The 21,979-nt window shown below is 41.1% G+C and overlaps 1 protein-coding gene across 2 annotated transcripts in view; it reads right to left on the bottom strand.

The window, feature by feature from the left end:
- Nep3 (Neprilysin 3) overlaps nt 1–21,979 on the bottom strand; it is a 93,422-nt gene that overhangs the window by 56,607 nt on the left and 14,836 nt on the right. Inside the window, exon 1 of one of the 2 annotated variants that reach the window (XM_071671071.1) lies at nt 17,437–17,861. The exons of the other annotated variant lie outside the window; for it this stretch is intronic. Coding sequence (XP_071527172.1) covers nt 17,437–17,472 — 36 coding nt within the window. The 5' untranslated portion in view covers nt 17,473–17,861. Of the gene's footprint in view, nt 1–17,436; nt 17,862–21,979 lie in introns of those variants that run through there. 2 annotated transcript variants of the gene reach the window in all.

Below are 21,979 nucleotides of genomic sequence, written 5' to 3'. Positions count from 1 at the left end.
CACAGTACACACATACATATCCACTAATGAAAGTTTCTACTGACGAAAATACCAAAACTACACTCAACACGCAATACACCTGAAATACATGCGACGCCCACTCTCTCCTCGACACCCAGATGCCACGCAACACCCATGTTACACCCACACCATTTAGGGAAAACATCCCGGGATACAGTGGGGCCGGGGAGGGCTTCCCCACCCTTAAACACAGTTCACGTATTCAAGAAAGAGAATATGAAACGAGAACATCTTGATACAAAGGTTCAGTGGCGGCTCGACCTTTGCTTCAGTTCAGAAAATAGTAATCAAATCAAATATGTCCAGGAACTCTGAAGTCAGTAAGTTCGTATATGAGCGCGTCTATCTGTGAAACGTTTTTAGTGATAAAAATTTGTGGGTAAAATTTATGTACAGTGAAGTGTATACAATAGATGGATACCACGTAGGCCCTACTTGTCCCATTTCTTCGATTCCTTGGGTGATTTAATAGGAGGGCAGGAAAAGTGATATATCTGGTTTTCCATATCATTTTTTTGTGAAGTTCGTCCAGTTTTAAGGTGGAGTCAGTAACGCACGGGTTCGAACCCTGGGGACGGCAATCAGCCCACAGTCCCCTCGGGGCCGGTCGATTACTGGGCAACAGGCTTGGAGGAGTAATATATATATATATATATATATATATATATATATATATATATATATATATATAGAGAGAGAGAGAGAGAGAGAGAGAGAGAGAGAGAGAGAGAGAGAGAGAGAGAGAATCTTTTATTGTCTGCTCTATTTTTCTTGAGAGACGCAGTTCATAAAACAACTCGTAATCAAACGATATGTTTTTCTATGTCATAGCAAGCAATCTGAATGATTACAATAGAACTAAAACGCGACTTGTAGTATGACTGCAACAACCACTATAAAAAAAAAAAAAATCCATGTCTGCTGAAAGCTGATTCTCAGGCGAATTCTACTGAAGGAGAGAGAGCAAAGAATCCTCTGGAGATCCATCCCTTCCCCCAGCACAACACTCTCTCCCACACTAAGCACGACCCCCATCCCCTTTACATGAGTCACCCCCCAACCCCCTTCCTTTCGAACGGTCCCCTTTCCTCTGATATGATCCCCCCCCCCCCACTAGTCCCTGACGTCCACCCCCCACCCCCCAACCCTCGACGTCCACCGTAAAGAGGCGGGGGCTTTTGGAGTGGAGCTCACCGGGCGAACCAACGGACATTGAAGGGGACGAGATCTTCAAATAAGATGACTCGTCCTCCCCAGCCCCAATTCCCTCGTATCAAAAGGCATGCAAGAGTGACCTCAACTTTGCCAATCACCCGTGCCCCTCCAGAGAATCTAATAATGCCACGGGGAACATATTTCTCCCACGGAAGAGATCAATACTCTCCCTTCCCTTCTTCTTTTTTAAAAATTACTACATTTTTCTCCCGTTTTCTGAGTGTTTTATATAATCTATTTCCTTTCAAGGGGGGAGGGGGGCCTTTCAGTGTGATGTATAGTATCAAAAAAGAAACGATTCCGCTCCTAACTTCACTGAACGTATCCTAAGACCATGAGAAATGCATGAAAGACCCGTAAGTTTAATTGAAAAAAAAAAAAACAGCAAAGGTGCCCAGCATTATCAAACTTTCGGAAAACCATCAAAATCTGTGCAAAAACCCTTAAATTCGCTCCGGGACCATTAGATTGCATCTGATAGGTCGCCAAACTTGCCCGGAAACCATCAGGCTCAGCCAGCCTGGGTCTATAACACCGTCCCTAGTGACCATCAGATTCATCCTAAAAGACCATCAGTACCTATCCAACCGACCATCACGCTGGGCTTAAAGACCATCAAAGTCGTCCCGTAGAGAGCACCAAATTCACCCTAAAGATGAAGAAAAAAAATTTATATATATGAAAATGAAAATACGTCCTATAACCCATCATTTTCGTTTCTAGAAATATCAGAAATATGCTCATCCAAATGGTCTCAGTAATGATTAAAAAAATAATCGCATCTACGACCATCAGAATCCTCTTCAAATCCATGCAATTTCCACGATCATTATTATCCAAGGACAACCAGAATCGTTTTCCAGAGCATCAACATTACTACTACTAATACGACTACCATCACCACCACTACTATTACTACTACTAATAATAATAATAATAATGATAATAATAATAATAATAATAATCCGACTCCTACGACCACTACCCACTCTGACGACCTTTCACTTTGAATGCCACTAGAATCCCCCCCTCCCCCCACCCCACCCCACCTCCCCTCTTCCACTAACCTAGTCCTTGAACCACGTAAATCCTTGAACGTTCGGAGACGCAGATTCTATTTTCGTGACCACAGGTTCGATGCCACGTTATCCATCTTAATGTCAGCTTCCCACTTACAGCAAGTACACTCCTCTCGAACTCAGTGGGTACGCCTTCTTAAACCACCCAGTCTGATCCCAAATTAAAATCCCTTGTTTATTTAACCTATAAAAATGACTATTACTATTACTGTAATAACTCATATGATAAAGATGATAATCATAATCAATCAGGTTGGGCCGAAAATCATCAAAGTTTGATGAAGAATTCAGTATGGTAAGGTATATATATCCCAGCTGTGGGACTAGAAGACCACCGTAAGGTACGTTTAAGGCAGGCGTCCCAGAGCCAGCTGTGAGAAGGGTAGAAGACCCATGAAACCATCGTAAGGTTTACGGAAGGTCAGGTCAGGTAAGGTCCCAGACCTAACAGGTGGGATTGAGGACTTCCGAAACCAATGTAATTCAAACACATCTCTTTTCGGCGATATTACCGTCAGCTTTTGAATAATTCGCTTACAACATCGTTAAATTCCCTAAATATTAACCTGAAACATTAACTAAAGAAAAGATAAATATGCCGGATCCTAAATATATCCTGTTAAGACGAGAGAAGTACCCAGTACGACTACTGACCTTCAACAACATAAATTTTATACCGACCGAAGTGGATGGGTCCATTAGAGGAAGTCAGACGATGAAAGCTCCAAACACCACCAGATGCACCATCTCACCTCCGCACCTCAGTGAGGAACTCTATACCATCCCACGCAACAGTGTGGCACTGTTGTACCCCCTACACTACACCGTGGTATTCTTATCCCCCCCTCCCTCCTCACGCCCTGTAGTGAGTCCAAACATTGTGTCTGAGGACCGAGTCATGTCTGCTGGTGGTTATGGCTCCGTGCTGGATTTTATTAGTAGACCTCCGCTGATCCTCTCTCTCTCTCTCTCTCTCTCTCTCTCTCTCTCTCTCTCTCTCTCACACACACACACACACACATCGTCTACGCCACGCCACGCCCCAGCCAACCTCGCCTCGTTCCACCCAATCCTACTCTCTGTCTCCCTCGCACCCCGCCCCACTCTGACCCTAGTTCGTCCTCCCTGGCCCCACCCTAGCCATTCCCTGTCCCACTCACGATACGATACTAGGATACAAAATCCACAGACGAACATGTGGTTCTGTGATTCACCATTTTAGTCATAGTGTTGCTCCGGGGAAATGGACTCAGTGTAGACGTGCGAAGCAATGCATTTGAGTGGTAAAAATACCAAAAAAATTAATATAGGACATTTAATAAGCCATTACTAGAGACCAAACAAGAGACATGCATTAGAATGGTAATCACTAATGGCCAAATATATGCAAAATAATGTTTTGACGTATATAATAAAAGCAAATTTTTTTTTTACGATTTACAGCTGAAAATGTAAACTACATATATATATATATATATATATATATATATATATATATATATATATATATATATATATATATATATATATACACGCTGACCAGAAATATACTACCTTAAAGTGAAAGGGAAAGAGCTATACAACAAACTTGTCCAAAAGAGAAGTGATTTCACTTCAACTGTCTGTCAATAAATAAGGAACATAGTCTATAATTAGCCCAATCAAGAATGCCCTTAACCTATCCTTCTCCTACCTCATCCCGCCCCTCCCATGCTCTGCCCTGCCTCATATCCCCCCAACAAATAAATTCTCCCACTCCCGCCTACAGTGTTTTACGTACACGCCATGTACACATAAATGACTGCCTCCTACACGTACATACACACACACACACACACACACACACACCACCACCACCGCCAGAGTGCACATGCAAACTAGTCTCAAGCACACTTAACCCCAATATGTTCAACTACTTCCTTTAATGATCTCAAACACTGAGCTGTTAAGTACACATACAGGCCTGCATGTGCACATACACGCCTTCCACGTACATCAAGGCCTGCATATGTACATACACGCCTCTCACGTGCTTACAGGTGTACATACACGCCCACTACATATATACAAGTCTGCCTCTCACCTCCCCGTGTGCACTTGATGTATTCCTGCTAACGCATGTGGCTTCGTGAGTTAAGGTATAAGATAGGCAGTCAAGCACTGATACCTCTGCGTTCCGTATGTACGATATGAGGGTACTGTTACAAGCTGTGCAGGATGCACACTCATCAACAGACGTCTTTACCCGCATGAATAAAAATTAGAGTATGGTTCCTATGTTACCAAGGAAATGTGTGGGGAAGGTTCTCTCTGGTTCAAAACAATCTTGATGTGAGGGTAATGCGGCCTTAAACAAGATTACGAGATTATTGTGGCACCAAAACAATACCCGGGAAGGATTGTGGGACAAAACACACCCTAAAGCGAACAACAACAATCACAACAACAACAACAACAACAACAGTCAGTAAATGGCTTAAATGGTGAGAGCAGAGTGGGCAAGGGGCGGGGCTACCGACTTCTTTTTTTCTTTTTTTTTTTTGCCTGCATTTCACATTTGTGTGAACACATTCATTTCAAACGAGCACTCATGTGCAAACATAGTGTGTACACGTGCAAACACGCCACGTGTACAATTAACTATATGTATATACCCTGCAGTCTGCACCCCTGCAAACAGATGCAGTGAACAAACAAAAAAACTGGCGCATGGCGTTCCGCGCACAATTACAGCGAAGGATCGGGATGAGTTGGGCTTTGTAGCGGCGGTCAAAGGAGTCCCCTCTACGTTGGGGAGGGAGAGAAGGGTAGGAGTGAGGGAGATGAAAGAAGGGGGCTAGAGTATGAAGGAGCGGGAGAAGGTAATAAATGAGAAATCATAACATGAGTTTGAGATGGTTGCAGTAAAAGCGATCGAAGAAATAGTCAGTTAGTCTGTGTTCGTATTCTTCTTGTTTTCGCCTGCTGTTGCTAAGATGGTGCGGTCTTTTTTTTTTAAGGAAAAACTATTATGGTAGTCTTTACGTCTCTTATTGCTCCAGTTTCAGACTATTCCTAATTTTTTTTATTGCTGCTCTATGGCTCTTAACTGTGTTGATATGTCTGAAGTTAACCGTTCTTTTGGTTTCGTTATTATTCCTAGAGTTTGGCATTTTTCCGATTATCTAATATTTCAGTAAAGTCAATTGTTTTTTTTTGCATTTATATGTATTTTTATGTAATTTTATGTTCGTCTGTCTTATGTTTCCTGTATTCTATATGAAAAACCTTTCCACTCAATTTAAATATTGATAACAGCAGTAAAACTTATCCTGTTCTCATATTTAGGAGAAAGTTAATGTAAGAAAGCTTTCAAGAGCATTTTCTATATAAAGTAGTAAGCTGGTCTTAATTAGCTGGGGTAACGGAATTAATCTATTGCCAAAATAATATATAACAGTGATTAGGTATTATCCTCGGATATGATGATAATAAATAATAATAATAATGATAGTAATTTATTGAATAAACTGCGGCCAGAGACTTAAAGTATAGAATAAATACAAATATAAAGACTGGACACATAACAGAGAGTGGGGGAGGGATGAACAGAGAGTCTTTTCATAAACACTGCAGGAGGGTAAGTAAACCTTCAGGATATGTGAGTGGGCGGGCGGAGGCGGGGTTCTAATAAGTTGTATACCGTACCAGTCCAGGAATTTGGGCTGAGATTACCTGTGTAGTTGGTTGGCTGATAATGTCGACTTCGGGATCATTAGAGTCAAGTTATAACCACCGACTGAAACGGCTAAACATCTTCAAAGACAGTTTTATGAAGACATACTAATTCTATGAAGACATACACCATCACACTGTATAAGGCCCAAATAATCACTCCAGAAACGGCCTCGCGTTAGTTATGCTAAGGAAGGACTACGAACTGTGTGCACGAATTGCGAAAAAGGATTTAGATATATACTAGTTGCAAGCTATTTACAAACCGATTGAGAGTAAGATACGATTGCATTTTAATGAGAGATGTAGGAAATGCATAAATTTGACACCCGATTCTCTTGACTAAAGAACTTGGTAATTAATTGCGTGTTCATTCCATTAGCTTCGATGATTTGAATCCAGTCGAATCCGTGTTTCCGCTGACCACTTCTGTATCCGCGGGCCATCTCGGATCAAGATGCGCTTCTTCCACAGTGAGTCTCTCGGGAGATCCGTCGATGGCGCGAGTCTCGCAGTGTTGCCAAGTGACGTGACCTGAGTCACATGATGATCATAAATACCTTTATAGCAGCATTCTATTTTTTTTTTTTTTCGTAACGAGATTTGAAGGATGAAATTGATAGCCATCGTTGCTGAAAATGTAATGTTGTACGCCAAGATTTATCATGGGGGTTGACCTACGAATGGCACCGCAAGGAACAGGTCATTAAGTTGTTTGTGAATTATCAAAAAAAAAAAAGATGCAAGTGTATCTAGGAAATGTTTGATGCTGTGCGTCATATATTTGACGATGTTTGATATAAAACTAAAATAAGAATTCACGAATTTTCTCCGAAATTAAAGCTAGTTCCGATTTTTTCCCCCCTAGAGAAACGGTTACCAGCAACTCTTCAACGGTAAATTACTTTGATTTAGTTGTAGTTATATCCATATGTACGACTCTTGACTACAAAGGCATGACCCTTTAGCAAGACTGTACTTACAACTCCCTGAGGCACGACGTTGGGTTACCCTTTAACTATAACCCTTGTGTATTCTCGAAAGGGTCCAGGCCCTTGGTAAATCTCCTCCAACTGCATAGTCCACACCGCTTCTCAAGACTGTAGGCAATACATTATACAAGCCCGGGTCCCGGATGTTTACACCGTTTTCTCTTGCCCATGCTCTGGTTTCACCTCTGGTCCGCTGCTCAGTAGATCACCGCCACTTCACCTCACCCTTGGCTGTTCTATCACCATTTAACGATGTACCATCAAGCTCTCTGCTCCGTCGGTCGGTGTGGAGTAGTCCTTGTCTCTCTCTCTCTCTCTCTCTCTCTCTCTCTCTCTCTCTCTCTCTCTCTCTCTCTCTCTCTCTCTCTCTCTCTCTCTCTCTCAGTCTCGAACAACTTTCAACGCGAAGATTTACCAAGCAATGGAAAGCTTCAGTTTGGATGTGTTATATCCTGGTGACAGCAGATACTCCTCTTTCAAAATATAATTAACATGCCAAGAATTGTCAGCGATAATGTAGATCACTAAGTATACATTTTGTGTCAACTGTTATTTGGCAAAGTAGAGAATAATTGTCAAGTATTTATATAGGATAATATTCCCTTCAAATTTCAAGGTATATAATCTACACAGAATAATTCAAACCAAACTAATTTAAATAGATAATGTTATAGCAGTAATCATACTTACGGTTTTACGTGGTTTCATAATATTTAATCCCCACTGGATCCCCAGTGTTCAGAGTCAAATTGTAAGCCAAGAAAAATATTTCCTTTTTCACGGATCTTTCAATTTTTGCCATGGTTAAACAGGATGCAACCTCCGGTTTAGATGTAGTCTACTTTGTCCAAATTGTCACTTTCATTATATATATATATATATATATATATATATATATATATATATATATATATATATATATATATATAACCTGTTAACCTGCACAACGCCTGTTATCTTATGATTTGAATTTGTGGATCTTCGTTTTGAGAAGCACAGAGATGACTAGCTAGGTTAATACATGTGCTGTACGTAAAATTAGATATAATCTCTGGAGCTCGATGATACAGCTTTTGACCATGTTGGCCTGGTCTTTGAACTGACCTCTTTAAAGTCAGGTCAAAGACTAGGCCATTATTGCAAAGGATCGTATCGTCTGGCCTTAATTAAGAGATTAAGTAGTCAAACAAATGTCTTTTTGTCTTTCAGCCCAATGACGATACGCATCAAAACACCATATTTTTTTCAATATCTTTTTTGTAGTTCCTCATTATATGGGTCTACCACTGTTCCAAAACTTCACCCATCTTGAAGAAACAGGAAAAAAAAAATGCACATCCATTTCCAAGTCTTACTTGTGTTTAGCAAAGACTCATTTCCGTTGAGAAGAATAAGAGCAAAGCCAAGCTGAACAGCAGTGGCCATAATCTTTTATATAAGTTTTTCAACGAATCATTAACTGCACGATTCAAATGTTTTATGAATGAATGATGTTAGATATTTACGAGTCCAATTTAACGGCTGCAGTCATAAAGATCTTTTATCATCCAATATTTTTCGGGCTTCAACTGGTTATAAAAGGGGGAAAAAATCGGGATTTTGGAAAGAAATTTGCGATTGCCAGGAATTCCTGAAAATCAGAGATTTGACACTAATCAACTGCTTGAAATGAGTTACATATGTGTTTTTCATGCCTTAATACATCCAATATAAAAGCAGAAAATAGGGGGGAACAATCTGTTGAATTTAATAAACTCGGACCAGTCTTTGCACAGACAAGCAAACCACTAATATTTTGTAGACCTCAGTACTAACCTCTGGCCAGTTTTATCAACACGTCCTGCTCCGTGTACCGAAAATAAATAATAGCATTTAAGAGAAGCATTCAAAAAAATGTTCACAGATTTATTCTATCTAAACCTTAGTAATGCAGAAAAGCAAACGAATGGAGGAGACAAAGTAAGATCTTTCGAAATTTAGTGTGGTTTTGTTGGATTTTTAAATACGTCAACAGCTATAGTTAACACCTTACTTCAAACATACAAACAGATGTATCATCTGGTAACACGACTTAAAAGGATATCGGCTACTCCATTGAGTTGCCAGTTAGATGTTTCCATCTTTAAAATGCAAATTGTCGGTAATAATCATAGTCAACGTACCTTACACACCACCTCATGGTGCACTGCATTTTTTTTGTCCATTTCCTACTTTACGTTTCCGACGACGGAGTAACTTCAGGAGTCTTGCTGCCTGGTTACAAAATCTCATTTCATAACCTTGCGTAACGGTAGCAGATTACGGTAAGGATTTGTGTTCTACCTCTACGTACAGTTCGAATCAGTGTGCTAGTCTTTCGTCAACAGTACATGCCATTTTCCTTCACAAGAGCTGCACTCTACGAACATATACCAAAATTATCCGTTTTTTCTGATAGCCGGCGTTGCTCAAAGCACTGTGATATATGGGAGTCCTAAAGATAATATGTCTCACTAAGGAAGATGGTAAAAACTAACTATCAACCTTCTGATTCCCTAGAATTTCACGTGGGAAAAGGAGCCATAAATTTTGTGGTGAAAAGTGACCGACTTTACGTAAAAAAGAAAAAAAAAAAAGCAACACCAGTTAACTATATATTTCGAGACGACCGTGTGTACGCGCAATGCTTGCCACCGACACCATTTACTCACTAAGCATCTCCGGTTTTTCTTAAGACAGACGAGCGATTTTCACGGGCCGGCAAATACCACGATTAACCAATAATGAAGCTAGAGACGAGAAGAGAGGACAGCACACACGCCGTAATAACCGCCTTAATGACTCGCCTGCAGGACCCTACAAGTTCTGTGACGAAAAATCGGGAGACGAAATGACCAAATTTCTAGAGACTGAAGCCGGGAGTTGAGAGGGAGGGTAAGACTCTTATACCAGCGGCCGACCCTGACCACCGCCATCCTCCTAACCCAACACTTAAAAGGCGTTCTTCTTCGTCTTTATCACGTAGACATTGACTGACGCTATACCAAAATACCGAACAATCCAAACATAATGTGACAATAACCGTTCAGATATTTATATTTTGCGTACAAATTTCCTCCTTCCACTCAAAGAATTCTTCTCTAATCATGTAGAAGAATGTAGCCTACACGGATGTAGCACAGTTAAAGGTGGAAGTAATACTAGGTTAATATTCCACTGTACAAATGGTATATCGTCTAGATCACACAAGACGTAACGGACGGGACTGGTCGATAGAGTGCGACCTACTTCGCGTGCTTTTTAATACCTTCAAAGAACTTGTTGTTCTCTAGAATGTTCTTGTTCTACATGTTGTTATCTTTCCCCCTATAACATCTGCCTCTGTGCTGTCTCTATTTCCCCTTTATCATTTATCTTTTAATATTTTTTTTGGCAATATTAGAAGGTACCGCACGGTCTTGCTGTAGCCTAACACCATCCATGCTCGTACACAACAGTGGTATAACTAGGTTGCTGCAACGCTTTATTGTTCATAAATTATTGACATGGATGGCATTTGTTTGGTACTAATAATCCCCCTGTTGTTTGCCCTGTGAGTGATTGTTTCTGGCTTGTTGACATTAGGGCTGTCCTTGCGGGTAAATATGATTTTTTTTTTATGGGTCGTTGTTGGTGAATGCGTTATAAAATGCGCTCGCTTGTAAAGCTTAGTCCCCAGCTGTTTTAAAGTGTTACTGCAAGTTTAGGGCATTCACGTGAACGTTATCATTTGTCTGTGTACGTGTTTATGCATCAGCTGTCACCTGAGTATTATTGTTCTCTTTCATGTTCCTATAGTTGTTCTCCCTGTGAGGTCGTTAAAATCGAGGGTTTCGTGTTTACCTACATATCGTTGCAGTTAACAGTGTTGTTGTTTGCGTGTCTGTTTGGTTGCTGTCACTGCCTGAACTTGCCTGACATGTTTAAAGTTGCTGTTGTTTTTGTCAACAGAATCTGCAGCATACTGTGATTTCCACTGATGACTGTGCTTCATTTATCCCTGTCACGGTGTGTGTGTGTGTGTGTGTGTGTGTGTAATCAATGAACAGTACTTGTAATTGCGTAATTTTTCAGCATAGGAAGGAAGTTTTACACCCGTGGGACCCCATCTGTGTGTGTGTGTGTGTGTGTGTAATTTTACCCTATTTGTACTGTACTGGGAGGAAGTTTCACACTCATGGGGAACCCATCTCTTGTGTGTCTCACCTGCACTGTGACGTAAGTCATGTTAACCATGATGTGTGCGAGGATGGATGTTGCTGCTGCAGACTGAGCTGAAAGATGCCTGCTGCTCCAGGCCGCCTGATCGATACCCAGCACGGAGCTCCCTCGCCGCCTGCCTGCCCTCCGCCACCCCCCCAACTCCTCCTCCCGCCAGGGGGAACGTAGTCCCGCTGATGACGTCTGAATGCTGTTGTGTCCTGGGCTCCCTGCACTGGTTGCAGTGCTGCGTCGCCTATTACGTCACGCGTGTTATGTCTTTCAGGTCAGCTTTCCACTTGTTGGTCGTCTCTGCTATGAGCTTCGGTATGTCACGCGTCCAGGTTGAAGGTTCTGTACTTTCTATATTCCTGTATCATGGATACAGTTCAACGTTGATTAAGAATGTGAACACTGATCCTTTTCCTAAAGACTGTACAAAATGATCCGTCTTGTGACTTGAATTACTCTCATATGTATGAACACAAAATTCAAGACTATATATGTATACATAAGAAAGTTTCCTGTCGTGACATTATTCAGTGCAAATTAAGACAAATCTCGGAACACTTAAACACTGAAATGATATCCGAGGAGCAAATTTGGGTCGGAGTCACTGCGGTACAGTATATATCAGACACGCCACTGCAGCAAAACCCTTATCGCACAGGATTTCACTGTTAAAGGTGGCCTCTCACACGACCCAGTGAAGTCATCTGTTGTAATGGGAGTGATGCAATGTTTTCATTTGATATATATATATATATATATATATATATATATATATATATATATATATATGTGTGTGTGTGTGTGTGTGTGTGTGTGTGTGTAAGCGTGCGTGACTCAGTTTGTGTGATATGGTTAGAGTCTTCCACTCGTGTCGTCGTGTCTTAGATTTGCAGATATACCGTCTTACATATACATCCATCTGTATACCTCCATGTGCGTGTGTAACTGCTTTGATTTGCCGCTGTAAACATTATCTTGAAACTGGTACCAGTGTAGGCAGGCCTGGCCTCCGTCAAGGACTACTTTGTTCCCTTCAATTAACGTCTCCCAACCGTTTATCCGACGACAGTTTTCCTTAGACTTCCTTACACTATACACGCTGTTTACTCTAAATTAAAGATACTTAAGAACTATATATGAATACATCAAAAGGGAAAATCTGACATTGCGCTAACAACCTGAAATTTAATGTAAATTTTCATCTTTTGTGTTCTATTTTTTTTCAATCGTTTTCGTTTTACAGCTTACTCGATCTGTGTATTATTTTGAATGGTTTTTCATTTTGTCATGCTTACCACGTTGTTCTCAGTAAATTTTCCTTAAATGATATGTATACTGTAGATCTCTCTCTCTCTCTCTCTCTCTCTCTCTCTCTCTCTCTCTCTCTCTCTCTCTCTCTCTCTCTCTCTCTCAGCAAAATACGGTGGAAGCGTAAATCAAATTACCCCCAAGCAAAGGTGTTGGTACACCTTGGTGTCTTGAGTGCTGAACGCATACATACGTTAGACCTTGGGCGCATCAACAGGTGGAGGGTTTGGTACGCCAGCAACAGTTGACTACAAAAAATAAAACATTAACATGGCCAATGCAAAGATAAGGTCATCGAATTCATGTCTGGCCGCCATCCCTTTCATGCGTTTATATCGATTGCCACTGCGAGAGGGATGCCTTTGAGCAGCAACTCAGTAACACGTATTGAGGACAGACAGTACGAGGAAATGACTCGTCCAACATAACGTCTGGTAACCCTGTAATCTTATATTGTAAGAGAGAGACCAGAGCGACAGGAACATTCGTCTGGCAACTACCGAAGCAGTTGTAACGGATACAAGACCAGTGCAAGCAAAAGGCCTCCTAACATACGTCTGGCAACTTTCTACATATCGAAAACACGTACGGCGCGAGCTTTTGGTCGACCAAAGTACGTCTGATAACGTTCTATATTCTTGTAAAGATGGTCTGTACGGGCAAAGGGCCGGCGAAAATACGTCTAAGAACGCACTCTACCCTTGTAAATATAAGATCTGGGTGAGCAGAAGGCCAGAGGAAATGCGTCTGGCAGCATGAAGAATACTTGCAAACGAGACAGGTACGAGAGGAAACCTGGCGACGATACGTTAAACAACACGCTTCCAATCCCGTAGACATGGCCCGTGCGAGACACCACCAAACGTCTGGTTTCTCGCGAGCAAGACAAGTTCCTTATGACTGGCGACAGTGGGCTCCGCGAGCCGCTGCTGTCCATCCGCAGTGACGCAGTTTTTTTCTATGCCACAGACACGTCTAGAGAGAGAAGCAGAGCTCAAGTTTGTCGAAGCGTCGCGGGCAGGCTGCCAGAAATGTCTGTATGGCATTGTGGATGGTATGTACCAGCTTGACTAATCCTCAGCTCTGCCTTTGTGCGCTACCATTAACAGTCTTCCCCATCAGGCACTGTACACAAACTATAATGCCCTTGCTTACAGTTAGCATACTTTTCTTCAGGCGATACACACTGCAGACACACAAGCCTCTTTCTCAGGCATTTTACACTGATAATACAGGCCTCTTCTCCAAACGTTTTACAACAATACACATCTCTTGTTCAAGCGTTTACATGCCTTTTCTTTCGGCTCTGTACACTGATAAACACTGGCTTCTTTTTCATATGTTTCACGTAAACTATATATGCTTCCTATGAAGCAGTTGCACAACACAGTAAGACCTCCTCGTTCAAGAGCTGTCCACCAGTGAGGGCTTTCCCTCCAGACGCTGTGCACTCTCACAGGCTTCCTGTTCGGGCGTTCTTTGCTAACAATACAGTTCTCTCGTTCAAGCACTTCTTACTAACAGTATAAAACATGTTCAGGTTTTGCACACATTCACTACACTAACACGACAGTTGTCTTGTCCAGGCCTTGTGGTAATACAATACAGGCTTCTTGTTCAGGTTTTATACATAAAGAGTATCGGCAGAATACATTTTGTTCATCATGGTTGGTAAGCATTAAACACATAGGGTGTTACATTATAGCTAGTGATTCCGGGATCACGAAACTTTATACTATAAGAGAAACTTACACCGAGGTGTGTGTGTGTGTGTGTGTGTGTGTGTGTGTGTGTGTGTGTGTGATGTAGATTCGCCAAGATCAAGCTTGGCACGGGCTCGTGTCAATGACATACCTTACCGTTCTAGGGTACGACATTACTGGTCCAGGTCGAGTGTGTGAGCTCGGAGTGCCATCATTAGCAGATGGCGGTCCATGTGTAACTGTTATGTACTGGGATCTTAAGTGATTGTGTGTGTGTGTGTGTGTGTTGTGTAAAATGTGCTTTATCCCACATATAAATTCAATTCCTGAAAAGATTCATTCTGAGCAATCAAAAATAAGGTTAAGAAAGACTTTAATCCCGCTACAGTTAATCTGTTTCATACTTTCAGTACTAACTTGACATTATTAGGAAAAAAAAAAAACAGGGCATCATTGTAAAATTTTTGATGTGTAACATAAGTCTTGGCCTAAACATGCTGAGAAAATCTAGCGAAAAAAATAAACAACTAATTTCCATCACTAACGATAGATATGAAAGAAATATTCCAGTGCCTTCATACTCCAGAAGTAAGTATGTCTTTCGCTACATATAATTGCTAAAATGTACTAAATAATCACTAAGCCAGAATTTGTACTTCGTACGTCATATATGAAAAAAAAAAAAACATTCAGTTTAAACAATCATTCTAAATAATATCAAGGATTGTTATCACGTTCAAAAAAATTTTTGATGCTCAAATAAATACTATAAACAGACACACAAGAGTTTCCTATAACATTCAAAGCTGGTTTAGGCTTTAGGCCAGTCGACTAATTAGGATCATAAAGGCTGTTAACGTCAGGTTATAATAACTATAACCGAAAAAAAAGATTCCCTTCATATGGTTAAGATTATTCTAAGACCCATTCACACTCTCGCTACATATATAAGGTCATTAGGTCCTCTTGAATGATTAATTACAATGCTTGACTTTATGACAGACTGATACCGCATGATGCATGGCACAATGCACGCACACGCACAGATAAAACGCATCCCTTTTATTTAACCTGCGCGTGACTTTCACTCGTAACCTCTAACCTTGAAGGAAGTGCCAGTCTCCTCCCCCACATTTGTTTTACTTGCACTGCGTTTATAGTATTTAACTGAAACCTTTTTGGAAATTTAGCAAAAAAAATAAATGAATTTATTTATCTATCACTCAAGTACTTTTTTTTGGTAAACATGAGTTATTTTCCATAGGTTAAAACATAAAAGAATCCTTCAAGTGTGCATACAAAAAAAATCGAAGGAGGGACTTTTAAAATACTCTCTGGCAACCGAATTGTCCAAACGCAAGCCGGCATTAAAGGACATAACCTGAAGTGGTCCCGAGGCAGGGTAAGGGCGGCTCCTTTGGAGAAGATAGCGAGTATTTGTTCTTTCAGTCCCACCTGGTGATACCCGCTGCGTTTGAGGGGATATAAACTCGCTTTCATGGACGCTGGGCAACGACCAGGTTTGTTCCCCCTCTTAAGATATGGCCCATCCCTTATTCGCTCATATTAATCATTATACAAATAAAAGGAACGCCTAAAAATGTACTTACGTATCATATATCTCTCCCTCATAAAATATATAAGCATACTATGTAATACTCACATCCTCTTAAATACACGAGCGATAATATCTACAGTATGAGGACTAGTGTATCATTTGTTTGTCTCATATCTGTAGCCTATCTTGTATAATATACCTCAGTACGATCTTTTTATGTTACGTTAGGAGTAAATGCTTTCTTTTTTTCCCCCCAAACCTGGTTGCTGTTTCCCGCCATAACGGAGTAGCGTCAGATACAAACAGCTGAGCCTCAAGGGAAAGAGCCCTTACTTAGCTCCTTACTATAGTCCTTCTTTAGGAAAAGTAGTAATACAGAAGGGGGGGATTTCCAATCCCTGTTCCTCCTTTGTGGCCTTTTACGACAAACAGGACATACGTGGGTAGTATTCTCTCTCTCTCTCTCTCTCTCTCTCTCTCTCTCTCTCTCTCTCTCTCTCTCTCTCTCTCTCTCTCTCTCTGCTATCCTAAAGAAAGCAAAAAATGCTAAATACCTAACCTACAAGTCTGCCCGTAACGCGTTTAATCCTACAAGCACCACTTATTGTACTTGAAAATTGTGAACATAGAAATATCGAGTAACTGATCAAACCTGCATACTCCAGCAGTACTTGGTACTTTTAGCCCCCGCCGCCACCTGCGACCTGAGATCATTCGTTCGAGAGTTGCTGTTTCTATAGATATTGCCACCTCGGCTGTGTCTGAGGTGATGGCTAGACACATTATCTTCCTCCTCCTATTATTATTATCATTATTATTATTACTATTATCATTATTATTATTATTATTATTATCATCATCATTATTATTATTATTATTATTATTATTATTTAGGATTTTTAAGCAAATGAAAAAAATCTACAAATTCATCATCGAGAAGGTATGGTCCTCAATGCATAATAGCCACTGAACTGGAGGCAAAGTTATCTGGTAATTAAATTTTGGTTAGACAGTATAGTGTCATACGTATGTCTGACAATCTCATGTTTATATTTAGTTCATTAATGGACGAAAGTTTGTTTGGGAACATGAAATGGTTGCTGACTGCCTGCATAATGAGAAAAGATGTAATAATGATAGTCTTTTGGTTATGGTAAACATTCGCATTTTTTTTTCTTCAAATATGTATATTTTGTGAGTACGATTTCTCAATACCACGATATCTTAAATAATCCATTGTTGTGCAATATATATATATATATATATATATATATATATATATATATATATATATATATATATATATATATATATATATATATATATATATATATCAACTAATGAGGTTTATTTGATAGTTATTCAACTTATCTTACTGTGTAAATATATATATATATATATATATATATATATATATATATATATATATATATATATATATATATATATATATATCAACTAATGAGGTTTATTTGATAGTTATTCAACTTATCTTACTGTGTAAAACAGTGACTTTTATCTTGTTACATGCAGAGAAGAAAGAAGTAAAAGTTACGCCACTCATTAAGACTGGGAACCAGTGCTAACTAGACCTCACTTCATACTCTACCACATACCTTCAAATTCCACACCACATCCTTGAAGAATACCATTTCTCACTTGTCTCTGTTTCGTTTTTTCTTTCTTTCTTTCTTGTCTTCTGTATTATCCTCCTTTATCCACTGGTGCAGGGTTACTGAGGGAGCTTTCGATCAATTTCTGATTGATTTTTAGTTTTTAGTTTAAGCAACTGGCTGCGCGACTTAACTTGGGTATCTGGTAAACGTACCGAATCAATCCCATTCTAGAAAAAACTGGGTAAAGTGCGTATGTTACCCGAAGTGGAGGAAGAAGTGCATACATGACCCGGTCTGAAGTGTGGAAAAGTGTTTGTGTGCCCCGGTTTACTGTAGGTGAAAAGTGCGCCTGAGACCCGGTTTCAAGTAGTGGGGGGAAATGCGCACGTGACTAAGCAGGGAGGGGAAGAGCAAGTGCGTTCATAATTTCGTGTATTGATTTATCTCGACTTAAATTTAAATATTTTCTAATTTGAATTGAATATATATATATATATATATATATATATATATATATATATATATATATATATATATATATATATATATATATATATATATATATATTCCTATGGGTCCACGGGGAAAATGAAACACGATAAGTTCCCAAGCGCACTTTCGTGTAATAATCACATCATCAGGGGAGACACAAGAGAGAAATATAACAGTCAGTTGATATACATCGAAAGGGCGAAGCTAGGACGCCATTTGGTAAACAAGCGATTGTCTTGAACAATCGCTTGTTTACCAGCCTTCAGATTTTCAGTTTGTCTTCATTGTTCAGATCTCATCAAAAGACGCTAAAATCTAGCGTTCCAATTGGCGCAGCGTGGCTAGTGAACGCACGCACGCATGCATGCATGCATGCATTCATAGCAGTTCATAAAACTTGGGTTTCAAAAACCTTTTACTTTCGGATGCTATGCACTTCCGGTGTGTGTGTGTGTGTGTGTGCGCGCGCGCCAGCTTTCTTACAAGCATCGTAAAGCTTTTACAATGAGAAAGCGTGGAAAAAAAGATATAAAAAAAAATAAATCAGTTGAAAATATGCTACTAAACCATGATGTAAGATCACGAAGAGTAAAATGTATCATCATAACCCTACACACAGTAACAGCACAAGTACCCAGCGTTCAAATTTTCATAACTGGTTCACTGTACAGTCGAATGTGTTGCACCATTTTCCTCCAGCACCTGCCACACACTAACACTCACTCCCACAGCGACTCCTGAAGCAGCGGATATAGCAGGATATTCCATGCTGGTGTTGATAACGCCAAGCTGATAAGGAGGGCCTTATCTCTACCTCACATTGCGCAGAAGGGATGTATGTCTTCGCCTCATGCGCTTAATCTTATCTGGTTTGTCTGCAGCACTCCATGATGGTCAAACCGCCGGAACATACATACCTATTTAAGGCCATAGATAAAATTCTTGTGGGTACTATTGAGTATTTCACACGGAATGTTGTGACCTGGTGTTACCAAGAACCCATTCCAGACATTCCTCTCGCCTCTCCCACAGTACAAGGAACTATTCAGACATCGAATCATTTCACCTGAAGGCACGCGAGCTATTACAGGCAGATCTTAATCCCTGATAAACGAGATAACTTCACATTTATATGTTGCAAATATTTTTTTTCTCTCTCTTCTTACTGCCAACGGAACCCCAAACCATTTTCAGTTAGACTATGAAATCGAACATTCTTGAAACGGTCCAACTTTCCCATGATGAATGTGTATGACATCGGAGTGGACCATCATGGACTCCCGATGTCTACCCTTCCCATGTACTCTACCGGCCAAAACGAAATTTATGAAAGAAAAAGAAAAAAAAATCTTAGTTATATGAGTGACTAGCAACAATGATCGCTAGAGACGGGAAATTAGCAACAATGATTGCTAGAGACTGTGGAAATTTGCAACAATGATCGCTAGAGACTGTGGAAATCCCCCCCCCCCCCCCTCACACACACACACACACACACACCCGGTTTAATTTCTCTCCCATTTAGCCTCCACTCCAACCCACGAACCCTAGAATAGATACGGAAAAAAAAGGGAATAAAACCACAGAAAACCACCACTTGGCATTCAACCTCGTAAGTCTGTGATACGCATTTTCTAAAAATGTGACGCGATCTCACACCGAGAATGTTCTTTTTTTATGAAGTTAATCTCCAGCAAGGAGCAGAGGCTACAAGGGGCGTGTCGCAACCCCGCCACCAACACTACCACACGTCATAGACTACTGACGTCATGGAGGACTGACGTCATCGTATGACTCGCCAACGGAATTATGACGTCGAACCATATATTCAGAATGCAAGAGTTTGTTCTCTAGAGAAAAGGAACCCCCTCTCCATGATACGGTGGGGTGCCAGCATTATGATAATACCAGTCGTAACTGGTATAGCGTACGGGGAGTTGTGTACGACGGTGGAGTAAATGATAAATCTGTTGGAGGATATTTTACGACGCCAGAGATTGGTCGTGTTCAAAACTCTCTTGAGGACGACGATGCGATGCTCGAGTATGACGGCCGAGGCTCTTCCGACAAGACCCACCTACTACGGGTCAGGTAATTGGTCGGTCACTCCTCCATACCTAAGGATCATATCGTCGAGCTCAAAGATCTTATCGTCGTGCTCAAACATCTCACCGTCGTGCTCAAACATCTCACCGTCGTGCTCAAACATCGTACCGTCGTGCTCAGACATCTTACCGTCGTGCTCAAACATCTTACCGTCGTGCTCAGACATCTTACCGTCGTGCTAAAGGGTCGTACCGTCGTGCTCGTGAAATTATAGAACTTGTGTAATATGGCTGAAACGCTTTAGTTAAAAGACGACTTAAACACAACACCAACCGCTGTCCACTTTACCTCGAAAGAACACAACTTAATAAATGACAGTTACGTATAAGTACGTTAGATACTTTTCATAAGACATCAGTCATTCTGCCAAGCTTTTGTGCTGCGTACGAGCCCCACCCACGGAACCAGTAGCGGCAACTGGAGGGGGCCGAGTGACGCGGACTTGAATGAGCTGTGCAAAATAAATAAAAAAAAAAAAAATAAACACAACATCGATCGTCTGGTGCTCCGCGAACATGGCTCCCCCACCGTTCCCTCTCCCCCACACGCTTCCCACCGCCACCCCGCCACCCCGCCACCCCAAAAGCTGTGGAGGTTATCGTTTTCTGTTCTCCAGCGGTGACTTACAAATCCCAGCCGGAGTTATTTGGTGGCCGGGGTCACATCGGGAGGAAGGTATTGTTAGCAGCTATGGGGAGGGAAGGGTTCTTGGTGCTCTGTTATTCATTAAGTGAGGAAAATGGTTGCTGCTATACCGTCTATTGTGTAGGAGCAGGGGAGAGATCAGTATCACTCATAAATACGCTGTTCTACCTTTGCGACGAGAGATGCCTTGGGCTTGTGGGAGAGAGAGAGAGAGAGAGAGAGAGAGAGAGAGAGAGAGAGAGAGAGAGAGAGAGAGAGAGAGAGTGGTGGATCCCCGAGCGGGACAATGAATTTCCCTTTTTCTCCTTCATCTTGGCTCGTGTAACATCTTCACCAAGTCCGACAGGGAACCGAACATGTAAATCCACACTACATCCTCAGGAAACAAACAAAAACGGACAGTTTAAAGATGATTTCATAAAACTTGGCCCAGGACCATACACGCAGTTAGGGCGCGCGTATGGTCTTCCGTGGCATACATAACAAACGTAGAAATTATTACAATTATGTCTAGCACAAATTCTTTCTTCGGTTGACTGTGCTGCACATTTGTCTGCCCTGGAGCCTGACAGACAGGCATGGAATAATACAAAATGAGACTACTCAAAAATTATCCTGGGCTGTCCCAGAACAAGAGACTATCTAAATATATGTAAAGCATTGGGTCCTCCTAACTGAAATCATCCCAGAACAACAGACTATCTAAATATATGTAAAGCATTCGGTCCTCCTAACTGATATCAGTCTTTTTTTTTTTTTCCGGGATCCGGATGGGTGCTCACGCAAGCCAAACCCCGTGTACTAAAGTCTCCCAGGCTTTACCCTCCCAAAGCGACACGTCCGTCCAAATGAATAACTAAAACGAATAATCTCTGGTATTCATGAACTTCGCCATGCGAGACAGCAGCTGCATAACCCTGTCCCATGGGAAATTACCCTCTCCGGCATCATTCTTCCCTCTCTCCCTCCCTCGCACCACAGACTCAGCTCACGTTACTCCCTCTAAGGTGAGGCTCACAATCAGATATGACGCCTTTTATCCATAGCAAAATTTGACTCCAGTTACTTGAAAAGCATCTTACCTTTGACTGTTATTATCATTATTCCACCCGTCATACAACTCGTTACGTAACTCTGTCACTGTTGCTCTCTCGTCGTAAATAGCTCGTTTACTATGTAACTTGTTATGTCAGTCTCTGAGGCCGAGCCTAAGGGGAAACTTCATTTTTGTTATCTTGTTTCCTCCTCTGCGCCACCGCCCGTAGGATGGGCTGGAGTGCACAATAACTTGGGCCGATCT

Source organism: Panulirus ornatus, chromosome 16, assembly GCF_036320965.1.
Source record: "Panulirus ornatus isolate Po-2019 chromosome 16, ASM3632096v1, whole genome shotgun sequence".
Taxonomy (NCBI): domain Eukaryota; kingdom Metazoa; phylum Arthropoda; class Malacostraca; order Decapoda; family Palinuridae; genus Panulirus; species Panulirus ornatus.
The sequence above is the reverse complement of the archived record's forward strand: the minus strand, read 5'-3'. Positions and strand labels throughout refer to the sequence as shown.